Source organism: Morone saxatilis, unplaced genomic scaffold (genome assembly GCF_004916995.1).
Source record: "Morone saxatilis isolate NCDOM2014 unplaced genomic scaffold, NCSU_SB_2.0 Contig16, whole genome shotgun sequence".
Lineage (NCBI taxonomy): Eukaryota > Metazoa > Chordata > Actinopteri > Moronidae > Morone > Morone saxatilis.
In genome coordinates, this window is record NW_023339718.1 from 20,744,577 (window position 1) to 20,758,976 (window position 14,400).

The following is a 14,400-nucleotide window of genomic DNA, read 5'->3' on the forward strand; positions in this document are numbered from 1 at the left end:
TGTGTGTGTGTGTGTGTGAACAAGTGTGTTTGTGTTTGATGGAATGGAGGGTTAAAGTCTTACACATCTATTAAATGCTCACTTTTTATTTACAGTTGATGTTGTAAATTATGATGTAAGTCATAAGAAAAGGAGATAATATTAAGTTTTGTTCAAGGAAAATAGATTAGATTTCTTTGTGGATTATGGTGGAGTTTTTATAAAATAAAATAAATAACTTATAATACTGAAGTCTGTTGATGCAGATGATCACTGGCTAACGATGCCATGTTGTTTTGTATGGTTTAATACCAACGTCAAACAAGTTTGTCTACAAAATCATTTTTATAACTAAACTTATTAAATACATCAGTCTTTTCAGAAATTATGACTTAAACCAAGAACTATCTAATTAAAAAAACAAGTAAACATTACTATTGTTTCTGAATTTAGAGCAGAAATGTTTCTATAACTAAACTTAAACGCCAATCTGTAGAAAGTTAAGTGTAAGTGTCAAAAGGAATAGAGGAAGAGAGAGTGACACAGGCAGTGGAGAAACAAGGAGAGGAGGAAGTGATAGAGAAACAGAAAGTGACAGTCTAAGCTTCTCACCTGTTTCCAAGCCTGATGCCGCTGAGCGCAGTGGTTCCATCTCTGTTGACGAACAGGCGAAGGTTGCTGTCTGAAAGCCAGAAACACAGAAACCGTGTTAGCAGCCGCTGACGGAAAACAGAGGGCATCAACACACAGACATTAAAAGGTGACAAAGCACAGAGCTGGATGACTGAAGGAGAGCCCAGTCCAAAGATGGTGCAGTATTTACGGACGGCATCTTCATCACCTTTAGACATCAATAATATGCAGTCACATTAACTGTAAAACCTTCAGATCAAGAGATACACTGTAAACAAATGAGACCATGTTGAAGAATGATAGCCTCCATCTCACACTAATGATATTATCACTGCTGGTGTTTCTCAAGGTTAGGACTACATTTCCCATAAACCACTCAACTAATATCTTCCCCTACTAGAATCTCTAATACAATAAATCACGCAAAACAGTATCCACCACTTTATCGCTCCTCGAGGGCTTCTCACTGCTCACAAAGTAGCAAGTAGCTTGTCTGTTAGCAAACATTGTGTAAACAAACTCTGACTTTCTCTGACAATTTATGTGACATTGGGTCAAGCAGAATTTTTTAGTTTGTATTTGTAACCTTGGAGCCACTAAGGGGCATACAATAGAGGAATCCCAGAGACTACATGATGTTCTCTTTCTTCTTTGACTACAAAGAAAGAGAACTCATTAAGTTGACATATTACAGCTTTGACTCATTCCCTTCTTTCCAGGTTACTGGACAGTCCCACCTATCATACAAAGTTTTGAGAGGTGATTCTCTCACATCACTAAGCAATCACTACTTTGATTAGTTGCAAGTTGTACCACTGTACCTTCAGTGTGGTTGATATCTGCAAAGTTTTGGCTTTGGACAATTTTCTCCACAATATCATCAGCATCCATGCGAGTGTCGTTTACCCAAGAGGGATGACTCTCCACGGAGTCCTGCTTCCTCCTGAAATACAATGAGTAGAAGAAGTATAAACCCTAGCAAACACATGACCAGAGAACTGAAGGAAGACTACACTCTGTGTCTGTACCTGGGGGGCCTGTTAGGGGGTAAGACAGGCCGCGGGGGTCTAGGGGGTCTTTCTGGACGTCCGGCGTCCTTGTCGCCCTCTGTAGGTGTGTCAGCAGTGAAGCCCAAGCCCCCAGAGGTGCTGCTTCCTGTCGAGGTGTTCCTGCGATGTGTGAGGTCTGACAGGCTGGAGGAGCAGGAGTGCTCAGTGCTGTAGCCTGCAGGACGGCGGGGACACAAGAGAGCATCAGAAGAGATGTGAGAAGTTATCAGAGGAAAACATTTACTCAGAATTTACTCCACAGCAAGCAAGCTAATATATGAATTAATTCATTTAAATTACCAGTATTTAACCAGAAAGTCTCTTCTCACCTCGCCAAAATGCAAACATAGAGTAGCTAACATGTAGTCACATAAGAACACACACAGTCAATTCACATATAGAACAATACAATTGGACCCGAGAGGCATAGAATGACTAATATTAGAAATGCCACAAATGTATTTATTCAATGGAAAGAAAAAGTTGTAAAGAGACTGAGAAGTACACACAAACAAAAACAACCAGAAAGCTTCTGGTAAATCTGGCGACTTTAATAGATTATTGTACAAACAGAAAGTAGGTTTGTGCCACTTAGATTGCAGCCTGTAGGGTCTTTGCTTGACTAAGCACTAAGCTGGAGCCATAAAAAACAGAGGAGCTGGTGCCCCATGTACCAAGGCTGAGTCTTTGCTGCTGTTCCAGTCTGACCTGTGGCCCTTTGCTGCATGTCATCCCCCTTATCTCTCCCCAATTTCTGTCTATCTTGAGCTAGATACTTTTCAGGAATATAAAAAGACGTGGAAGGCTGGATGAAACATCTGCTGGTGGATCTTGTACCTGAGATTTTGCTTTGCTGGCTGGCATAGCTGGAGTTACGAGAGTGACCAGACTGGAAGAGTTCTGCAGGACTGGGCTGGTTCACTTCTGATTCTTCAAGGAGACCTGAAGGCACCACAAGAAGAAAACTGTGTTATATATTCATATTTATTTATTTTGAGTCATAATTCTTCAGTCTTTGTTAACTTTCATAATAGAGATGCAGAACTCAGTGATGGCAGCCATGTCTGAGCTTTAATTTAGAGCCATGTACTGTACGTTCCTGTAAAGTGAAAAAGTTGGCAGGGTTTCACTCAAGCCGATCAGTCAGAGTAACTGCTTTCATAAACTAACTTGGCTCATGGCTGAGAATTAGCCATTCCTCTTGCATGGAAAACGTGTTTTGGACAGATTCCTGAACCAAACACTCGGGTGCTGTGAACAACCTCAACCTTTTGAGCTGTTTTCCAAGTTAGAACAGAAACAGGTTTTGTTTTTCATTTTATTTCAAACTGAACAAATCTTAAACATTGCCAACTAGTTTTCCATGCAAGGAAAATCTTCTCAAAAACATTTTTTAGAACTTCTTCCAGGAAGTTCTGGCTCAGAATGAAACACATCTGGGTCGAGGCAGATTGGACCAAGATAGAAAATACTGGGGTCCAGTCTCGGCCTCTTTATCTGATGTTTCATACTTACCTTAATCTTATGCCTTTCTGACTTTATTTTTTAAAGATTTATTCTTCTTATACGTTCTAAAATAGATAAACCTTTAGGGAGAACATGTTTTAAAGATTGTAAGTTAGTTCAGTAGCTGTTTAATTGTGCCCCACCATTCAGTTTGGGAACCACTGTCTTAAGGAAAGTGTGTATTTTGCTGGCTCGGAACTGGATCCAAAACATAACCTACTCTTAGATCACAACCCAGTACTGCTCAGACATGAGTTGTACCTGAGCTGATGATGGAGGGTCGAGGCTTGGAGGATCGGCCCAGAGAAACCCCTCCAGCCGGGCCAGGCTCGGCTGTTCCCTCCCCCTTACAGTCCAGCTGCAGGGTGTGTTCTTGTCCTGGGATGGAGATGGACTTTGCTGTGCCGGGAGGCCTGCAGGAAAAAAAGTTATCAGTCTGGAACAGATTAAATGAACACAGAGCTGCAGTTCTGCTTAGCTTGGCATGCTCAGATAAGATTAATTTTATTGACCGCGGGGAAACTGAGTCACTGCGGCAACAAAGGACAGAGAGCACAAATATCATATGTGTTTAACAATCCGGTTAAAAGGTTAAAAATGTACATAAAATACAGTAACACCAAATGAATACAAATACACATACACAGAAGGCAGAACTCTGTAAACAAATATGTGAACTTGTTTTGAGAAACAAGTTTCAGTAAAATGTGTATTTGTTCTTTTGTCCATACAGGAGGTCAGACCCTTAGGTCAGACCCTGAAAATGCTATAATGGAGAGCTAATATGCTTTTCCCTTTTGTAATTTATGTCCAAAAAATGTAAGGAATTTTCACTGTAATCACTATTTCACTGAACAGATATATTGTAGAAGATGTCTGCTGACTATCCAGGTTTAGATTAACCAGTTTTAATTCTAGAAATTCAGTGTTTTTACCCATAAAGGCATAAAAACATTCATAAAACGTATATATTTAGAACTCATAATCTAAACAATTTGAACTACTCACGTTTTAAAACACGGATCTCCAGATAGCAGGGTCATCCCGATGATCACCTTCAAAAAAACATACAAATTAATTTTACCACACAATTTTAATATAAACATGAATGGCAACAACAGCAACAATATCAGTTTTATTGTCAAGAAGTTCTCTGAAAGGTTCATTATCATCCACTTGTTACACTTATCTCTGATCTAACAAAATAGGGAAATATTTTTCCATAGTTGTGAAATTGTTGCCTTTTTCCTTTGTAGTGCATGTACTTTCCCTTTCCTGTACACCAGACTGCATTCCTGCACAGCGTTTAATTATCGTACTGTGTATCTCAGTACTGTTACTGTCCTTATCACGGGGGGATAACTGAAGCCTGAACATTATCATCAAGCACTGTCCTATATTTTTGTTATTAAGTAATAACATATTCCAACCAAACAGTCTGTTGGCTGCTAAAGCAATAAAAGCTAACTGGAGAAGCTGGGAGTAAATTCCCAGTAAGCTCACTGACGTAGGAGTTACACGCAATGACACACCATGAAGTCTTCCAGCAGAATGAGATGACACATCTTCTTGTGACCGTCTTGGCTCCTTGTTTTATAGTGCAGTTTTTGTTGGTGTTCTCTGGGTGGCGTTGCAGAGTTCCACAACTCCTCAGTGAATAGACCAGAACCTCCTTCACCCACAGAGACATTTAACTGATTCAGCTGTGAGGGGAAACTAGCGACTTTGTATTGAGCACTGATAAATAAATGTTGATTTTTGGGCTGCAACTAAGAATTAATTTCATTATCAATGAATCTGCAGATTATTTTTATCAATCATTCAAATAAACCTTTGGTCTATAAAATGTCAGGAAGTCTCCAGAAGTCTAATGTGAGATCTTTATTTGTCAAATTGTTTTATCTCAAGGTGATTCATATCAAAATACACCCTAACAGTTGCAGCCTAAGTGGGCTTTGTCTGTACATTACAGATTAATGGTTTGGTTTACAAAATGTTTTATTTATGAATAAAATAAATAGATAATGTCAAAACAAATAGGAGGGCAAGAGACAACACAAAGATAAGGCTGCCTGTAATGAGAGAAGACCTGTCTCTTGATGATAGTACACTGAATGTGTTTGGGCTTTGGACTGGATGTCAGACAAAACAAGATATTTGTTGAGTTTTCATGCCTTATAACAGGAGGACCATGTTAAATGTAGCCGCTGAAGAAACAGTTTATTCAGTATTTTAGAGTTCTGATGGTTCCTCCTTCCTATACACAAAACTGTCACTACATTGTTTTAAGATACATTAAAAGGTTAAAAGGTTAAAGGACAACCCTTCGTGGAAGCTGATAGAACTAGGGCTCAAATAATAAGGTTTATTTTCATTAACAATTAATCTGCATTATTCTATTGTTATCTTAATTAACCATTTGGTTAATGAAATGTCTGAAAATTGTGATCTTAAAATCCAAGGTCCAAAACCCCAAAATATTTATCACTTCAGACCAAGAAACACAAATTGATAGTGGAACTTGAGAATGTTCAGTATCAATTATCTATAGATTGACAATTTGGTAATTGAATTTGTTTCAGCTCTAGATGGACCTAAATATATTTTCATTTCGACAAGGAAAAAAAAGTCCTTGAGTGACAAAAGGACAATTGATCCTTTACCTTTCCACTCTGGCTGCTTGTGACTAAATGTGTGGAATGGAAGCAATCATTGAAAAGGTCAAATGTCAAAGGTCAAAGTGTCAGAGTTAATGATCGAGCTTGCTTCAGGCATTGGAACCTATAAAATGTATGACGCATTAAAATTCTTGTTTATACCACGAGGGCTCAGCCTTAATCTCTCCCTATTCTTACGGTGCTAACCATAAAATAAATGTTGCAAACAGAAACATATTTGACAAAACGAAGAATGAATTTCTTTTGCTTTTCACATCAATTTGCCCTTTTTCCCCTCCCATCTCCTTGCCTTCAGTATGGAGTTGTCCTGCCGTGTGTTCTTGGTGTCATATCCCTCCAGCAGACAGCAGCGCACAGTGGAGCCAGAACCCGCAAACTCCGCCATGTTGAGGTCTGTGAAGCCCAGCTGAGGGTGAAGAAGAGAAGACGAGTTAATTCTAGATTCACTAATGGAGGGGTTCACTGGCCTTTATTTTTGGCATGTGTTTAGAAAGGAGAGATTTCTGCAACACCCATTATTTAGCACACAGCAATTTTACACTGTTAACATCACAAGCTTCTGAAGTTTGAATGTGTATGAGTAAAGTAGCTTTAATGAAGGCAAAAAGCTTTTGCAGGTATGTTTTTACAATTAAAACAGACAATATGTCCAGAGCTACAGTGAGTGAGCAGGTGTTCATTTAGCATATTGGTGTGGTGATTGAACTTGTTTAAATCTGTGACCTCAATTAATTCAAACATGGAAGAAAGGCCAGAGCACGACTAATGTCGGTCTCGCGTTTTGGAATGACTCCTCAGAGACACAACGGGTGAAACTGCCATTTATCACACCCGTCAGTGCACACTCAGCAGGGTCTTCTAGTGCAAGATGCAGTCCGTTTGTGGGTTCATATCACTGTGCACAAATCAGCATGTTTTGGTTCACCCACAATCTCTCTCTCTATTCATCCTCCCAGAAAACAATCCAAAGCCTCACTACCTTGTTAGGAAATAAACGAGTGAAGGAGGGAGTGAGGGAAAAAGAGAGCAGGGTAAGAATAAAAGCAAATTAACTGAAAAAAACCAAACACTTTTAATTGGTCTGTATTTCTGAATAATACAAAAATATATACAGATAAAAACTAAAATCTTTACTACCTCATTAGAAAATAAGCAATACAAAAAATTGTGAGTGCAACATAGATAGATGGGCTTTGTCTGTTTGTTATTGTGGCTAATAAAAAAATATATATATATAGATAATCAACAACACTCAGGTAGAGGTCTTATCACTCAGAAGAGCTGAGTGTCGATCACCGGCTACATCAGCTAGTGGGAGACCACCGTAAGTAAGCTTAAGGCCACATGATAAGGTACTGGCTCTCAGGCAGATGCAAACTCATAACCAAAATATATTTATTTCAACTATTATAAGATCAACATTGCAGCAAACTGCCTTATTCGGGATAAAATACAGCAGTCACATGACTGGTGTTTATACTAACTGGGACAGGTGTTACAATTCAGGCCAATCTAAGGGAGGCCTGTTTATCCTTTATCTTAAACATCTTGACAATCAAACATATCATGTCCTCATCTTTCAGTGCATAAAATATGAACTCATTTTTTTTATGAAGGCACCATTATTCTTAGTGCCTATGAAAGTTGTAATCGTTGCTGTACACTAGCTGTACATTCAGAAATCCCTGACCTACACTTTGTAGAGCAGGGGTTTCTACACAGCCCCAGATTACACTGATAAGGACTCTGTCTACATGACCTTTATCTCTAAAACAAACTTCACAGCTCTTGTGGAAACTGCCTTTGTCTGAACTGCATTCGCAATGTTATTTTAAATTAACTCTGCAGCTCTCCCAAGCTAAAGGCTCCCATTCTTCATTCTCCAGGTTTCCCTTTCTTTGGGAGCTTCTGTTTTCATAGGTGTGTATTTAAGGAAGCCAACTTCTAAGGAGGGAAGCAGGGTATATTTAACCAAAGGAAATCTAAATGGAGAATGGGTAAAAACAGAGGAAACAGTTCCTGTCAGGCAACAACGTCCACTGATCAACAAAAGTTAATCTTCACGAGAGGTTTGACCTTGTAATTTCATTCATGAGACGTGACTCACTTCTCAGCTCTTACAGTTACGGCTAGGAAGGTGTTGGCAGGATGTTTTGCAGATTCCGGGCAAATGTGACCGTAAGGATGACAAGGTTTTGATATACAGTAACGTCCTGCTAGTGGCACGCTTGTCAAAGTGCTGTGAGAAATGCTAATATTTACACGATATGGCATTAAGGTTTACAGAGACTTACCAAGCCCATCTGTAACTGTTTCTATGTGTTTATGAACATGAGAGGTGAGGCTACTGAGATGGAGACGCAAGCTCTTACCTTCGTATATGCTTTTCCTCCTTTGAGTTCCTGCAGGGAAAACAGGAAGACAGTAATGAACCCAGTGATCCAAGTGAACCAACTTTATATTACAGAGGCCTCCAATTACAGGGCTCCAACGAGAGAGTTGAAATTACAGGCTGAGACCACACTCATGGTTCCTCAGAGCATGGCACCGGCGCCGCGATTTAGCATCAGGCACTGAACTATCCTGCCTTCATTTTTGTGAGACTGTCTCCCAGCCTCTTGATAATGTCTGTAATGAACTTTTTTTGGTTAATCAAGTTTGTTAAAGGATGCAGTTCTGTAGGGCTAGGGGTTCGCTTAAAACTTTTAAAGATAAAATAAATAAAATACAAAAATTATACTTATTTTATTAACGTACTTGGAGGAACCCTCCCAAATAAGCATTGACTTAGTAATTTGCAGGTGAAAAGAGGTCTACAAATCTACGTTTTTAGATGGCTAAGATATAATGTATATGACTTAATTTAAATGCAAAGCAGATCCTGACTACAATATAACCACTTAAAATAATAATAGTAATATTAAATAATATATTATATTATATTTAATCTAGACTAGATCAGTTTTCTCTCCAATTAAGACACAGGGATCTTGAAAAAGTTTCCCAGTGTAGTTGTAAAGGTGTAAAAGACAAATCCAAAAAGCATAAACATCTGGACTGCTACAGCACTATTAAGTTGAGTGTGCACTTTTGGTATAAGCCTGCACCAGGTTATATATGCTGTAGAAGTTTCATCAATTGGAGATATGATGACGATGATGTTGTAACCTCAACGTTTTGACCTGCAAATCAACTTTGCTGATTCATACCTTATTACACCACTGCAATGAAAAATGACTGGGTGGCAGGTATCCATTAAAAGCATATATCAGCAAGACTCTAACATAATTCCAGTCAACAGTTTAACTGCTGTTTCTAGATCAGTGACTTATTAAAGCACACTTTAATAGCTTTAACAACCATAGCAGTACTGTTGATTCCTGACACTTTACCTCCAGTAATTCTCTAGTTAACTGACCAATCCATGGGTTAAATCAACTATATTTTCAGGTAGCCATGGTATAAGTTTAATAAAAACAATGCTTGATGTCCTAATATGAGAAAATAATGGACTCCAACTGAGATGGTCACCTTCAACTCTGCCTCATCCATTTTTCTCCAGTATAGAGACACCTCATCATGCATTATAGCCTATTTGTGCCAAAATCCTCAAAATGTCCACCAGAGGATATTTTATGTGACCTGATAGCTACTTACAAAATCTATTTTAATGTTGTTTTATATAAGTCGTACCTTTCTGACTGACACCCTGCAGACAGAAGGATCCAGGACTCCGGTGTGAGGGTTGGCACTCATTTTAGACACAAAGGTAAACCTCTTCCTCCAGCGAACACAGTTCTCCTGAACTTCCTCTCTGTAAGAAAGAAAAAAAAAAAAAACACAAAAGGAGCACATAAATCTCTGTGATAAACAGTTTGGTGTTCTGCATTCTTGTGCTTCTGATGAATTATTCATTTCAAAATGTCTTTCTACTTCTGCTTACTCCTCACTTCTTGAGCTGCAGACTTTGGTTAATGATAATACGATTCATCTTGGTCTATGCTGAGTCAATAAAACTTACAATTACACTGAAACGTATAATGTAAAATGCCAACAACCTGAAGTGTGTGTTTATACATAAACCCGGGACTCAACAAGAACTTTTCCCCAAAGTTTTCCTGACATTTAACCCAAACACTCAAGACTTGGCAACTTATAATTCGTATTTGCTATATTCTCTGACTCTGAACACATTTTTTCCAGTTATGTCATCTCTTTCTCACAGCCTCATGACCATTTTATCCACTGAGGATCAGATTCATCAGAGCAATACAGAGAAAACATGTTGTGAGAAAGATTTTCCAAAACTAACTGAATTACAGAGCTGATTCCCATGGCTTCTGACACTGATTACAGCTTCTAGGTGGTCAATGGTCACGAGACTTCTGTGAAAACACAGTTTGCCTTGAAGAAATGCCAGTGGAAAACCTTTAAGTATCCATACATCCTGACTAATGGTTGGGAACACAGCAGTAGGTGTACAAACAGATGGGGTCACTGATCTGTTTGTTTCTGAAAACAAAAGCTGATGTGACTGGCAGTTCAACAAATTCCAAAGAAATGTCCCAGAAACAGCGCAGCACGCAGCAAGAGAAGAATGTAGATTTGTGTGGTATGTACTGAAAAAAGAGACTAATTTGTTTAAGTACTTGTGACGTGTATTGCGCTGCCAAAACAACATTCCAATCAAAATCTGATTCTCTGCAGCCCTACATGTAATCTGTAAAATAAGACAACAGTCTTGTTTAGAGCTGAAACAATTGGTCAATTAATGGATTCGTTTTTTGCATCATTGCATATTGGTTGAACTAAACTAAGTACAGTGGGGAACATAAGTCATGATACGGCCAGATCATATAAAATACATGAGCCAGGTGAAATCTGACACTTAACTATTAATCAAAACCCTGTTCACCCCTTAAATCGCCCATAAATCCAACTTTAGAGTCTACTGCCATGCTAACAGCGCTGTGAGGCTGTACTTACGCACAGCAGTGCTATCAGGTAAATGCTGGTGCTAACACAGGGATGTTGAGCAGATATAATGTTTACTGTGTTCACTATCTTAGTTTAACGTGTTAGCCTGCAAACGTTTATTAATTAGCACTAAAGTACAGCTGAGGCTGATGGGAACGTCATTAGTTTTACAGCTATTTGGTCATAAACCAAAGGGAACGGCACTGGATGAAGAGTTAAGGGATCAAATTTATTTAACTGGAGGGGGATACAAATGCATTTTCTTACCAAATAGCTCTCAAGGCATTTCACACAAAATCATATATTTCAGGAGTCACAGGAAATATCAGGAGATCACCAAGACATAGGATTTATCTTACCACTGGGAACCACTGATGTCTGTACCAAATTTAATGTCAAAACTTCTTGAAGTGCCACTCTGGCGCAGACTGAATATAAAATTCTGCACCAGAGTGGCATCCACTGAGCTAACGTGGATAAACATATGTTTTTCACTGTGACCAGAAGTAATTTTACTGTGCCGTTTGTAGTTAATTATGAACGTCTCTGGTGCTAAAACAGGGAGCCCTCCAAAAAACCAAAGTTAGGATGTTTGAAGCTGTACTCATGCTACACACCCATGGGGGGTGGGGGATCCTTACATGCAGGTCTTCATTATTGCTAAGTTATGAGAACGTTTGCTGTTCCATCATTTTGACAACCAAACATTTAAGTTAAATACCATCCTGTTGAAGAGCACCATAATTTGTGTAAATGCTCTGTCAATCACCAGTGAAAGCAAAAAAAGTTGTTTTTCTCCTCTTAAATGGCAAACAGCAAAGTGGAGTCACTTAACTTGCATGACGCCTCCTTAATTCCACTATATATAAATCACAGACACAGTGCTTCGTGGTGGGGTGTGACTGTATTTCAAATCAAAGGTGAAAGAGAAACACTAGTACAACTTTGATACTCCCTGACGTCTAAGTAACTTCTAAACTTGTCATCAGATGTAAATTTTGCTACAATGTCTACAGCAAGTCAGGATTACCATCACAGAGCCATGGACCAGATCAGGGAGTCTGAGCTTCCACTTAGTGATAATTGAGGATATAACACTAGATCTAGAGATCACAAATGTGCTCAGTGAATTTCCAGCTGTTCTACCAAGCCATTGGATTTAGATATTTCTTGTGTACAAATACATGTTAGCCTGGTGGTAAGCTAGAGGTAAGGTCATGGGCTCAGCAAAAACATTAGGATGCATCCTCTGGGGAACATGAATATACACAGGGAATTTAATGACGGCCTGTAGTTGTATAGATATCGTGCTCAGGAACAAAGAGAGATCAATCATCTGATTGAGCCATCCTTTTCCAATACTAATGAGCTGACCCAATTAATCAATTAGTCAACTGTTCTTTTATTATTTTTATGGTTTGTATTTCAGTAAGTTTAGTTTCAGTTGTTTTGATTTATTTAAATCAGTGTTGATGGGGCCGTTTGAGTTATCGCTTGAGACAGAAGGTGTACATGACATGTACAACAACCACACACACACACACACACAATCTATAGTGCAAGCTAGCAGCAGCTGCTCCTCACACTCCCCCTCCCCCATTCATCTTATTCACCATTTTTCCACAACGTTCTGTGTGATTTCTACCACTTAACTTCTGCTATCCTCTGTCTTTAAATAAATTCCCACAATATTCTGAGTAAACATCTTTAATAAGAACTATAAGTCAAAGCTGAGCTACTTCCATTTTTGCTTTGGTTGTACAATGAAAACCCTGAGCAGCCTCAGCAAACATTACAGGTTTTACAACAACAATCTTTAGGCTTTTAGATAAAATGAGACACCTTTTGTTGTTGGTTATTCATTTTCAGCCATTGTATTAAACGTAATGGCAGCATGTCGAAGACGATGGTTGCAAAATATTGATGTGGTACAAGGTTTCCTTTTTTAGTTTTTACTGGATCAAAGAATTGCTTTATTGACAATTCTGGTAACTGATTGCTCACTTACAGGTAAAACTACTAAACTTTTGCAGACAACAGCCTCTTAAATCAATGTGTATTGCTTTCCTCCATTCAATATCATACTATCAAGCAAGTAAACATGGATGTATACAACCCCAGATTAAAAACACTTAAAAACTCAGCTTTGAAAATTATTTATGAGGAAGGAAACATACTCAAAATGTTTGTCTGGAACACAACAAAACACAACTTTTATTTGTTTACAAGAAAACAGCAAAGGGCCCCTTTAAACGGAAATTAAAAAACTCTGCTAATATTAATTCATCTAAACAAAATGAAATGAACTAAAAGGTCATGTTGGAAATCTTCTTTAAACCAACACAAGAAATGAAGAGCGGTGAACGTGTCCTCACTTAGAGGATTTTCCCTTATCCATCTATCCCTGGAAACAAGTGCAGTTCTCAGAAGCGTAGAAACACAAAAGCACACAAACACACACACACACACACACACACACACACTCTCTCTCAGCTCTTATCAGGACCCTCACGCTATTGGTCCTTCAGTGTGTAACGGGGAGCGTTCCCAAACCACATTCCTCAGTCCAGATGGCTTTGTTCAGACTCCATGGAAACCTCACACTCGTCAAATCCACCGACGCTCTGCCAGCAGCTCAGAGGAGGAGGAGACGCTCACAGCAACACTCTCTCTTTCAACCTCAGACGTTTTTACAAGCCCTCCGCTGTTTGGGTTTAATCTCACCTGCAACCTTTGTAACTCTTCTGTTCCCCCTTTTTATTCTCACATGTTTTACTTTTGGTTTAGGAGGAGACTGGGCTGTAACATTTAACAGAAAAGTGTTTCTCTGATTCCTTCTCAGGCAGAGTATTTGTATGGTGTGCAGGAACTATTGCTTAAACAACAAGCAGCGTAGTAGTAGCAAAGTAGACTTTTTTTTTTAGCTTGCATAATTTGGATGTTTCTGACATCTTTTGAGAATTTAACACCGTGTAAAGACTTCACAAAGACACTTGAGTCATCCAAAAATAAAAGACGAGATACGAGCAGCACTTCAGCACAATGCTGTGAATGCAGCCCAGCAGCAGACTCTCAGTTTAAGTCGGGCCACACTGACAGTAGACAGACTAGAGCTGCTCACACTCCAGTTGAGCAGAGCTCACATAAACAGAGGACTGAAGGCCAACATGACAATGCATGCAGAGAAAAACTAACACAAAGGCCATCGTTGTGCGTGTCCTCTTCCATGCTTTTGTCCTGCGGGCAATACTTTCATCATGTTGCACAGTTGAATCAAATTAGTGCACTTCAAACAGAAAACTGCTGTGTCCCTCAACCAAACATAATTTCCAACAGCTGAAAATAGAGCAAAACCTGATGTTTCCCACACACATCATCCGGAAGATGGAGGAGTAGCAGCTCAGGAAAAAGTGGAACTTCCACAATGGCAACATCGGTACCACCATCTACTTATAATTGTGACTACTGTTAAACGTTAAAAAAAGAACATCAGGATAGATGCTGTCCTGTGTTGAAAAACAAGAGACAGGATCCAAAAATGAGCTCAGAACCTCAAACCAAAACGGCAGACGGAGGAG

General features: G+C 39.0%; 1 protein-coding gene across 1 annotated transcript in view; it reads right to left on the reverse strand.

Annotated features, from left to right (window-relative positions):
* LOC118325780 (protein FAM102A-like) overlaps window positions 1–9,715 on the reverse strand; it is a 13,311-nt gene extending 3,596 nt beyond the window's left edge. Inside the window, exons 1-9 of the mRNA XM_035658601.1 lie at window positions 9,539–9,715; window positions 8,218–8,247; window positions 6,135–6,251; window positions 4,176–4,222; window positions 3,429–3,580; window positions 2,499–2,603; window positions 1,641–1,836; window positions 1,434–1,555; window positions 592–661 (exon numbers count right to left, since the gene is read on the reverse strand). Coding sequence (XP_035514494.1) covers window positions 592–661; window positions 1,434–1,555; window positions 1,641–1,836; window positions 2,499–2,603; window positions 3,429–3,580; window positions 4,176–4,222; window positions 6,135–6,251; window positions 8,218–8,247; window positions 9,539–9,700 — 1,001 coding nt within the window. The 5' untranslated portion in view covers window positions 9,701–9,715. The remainder of the gene's footprint in view (window positions 1–591; window positions 662–1,433; window positions 1,556–1,640; window positions 1,837–2,498; window positions 2,604–3,428; window positions 3,581–4,175; window positions 4,223–6,134; window positions 6,252–8,217; window positions 8,248–9,538) is intronic.
* Between the last annotated feature and the right edge of the window lie 4,685 nt (window positions 9,716–14,400).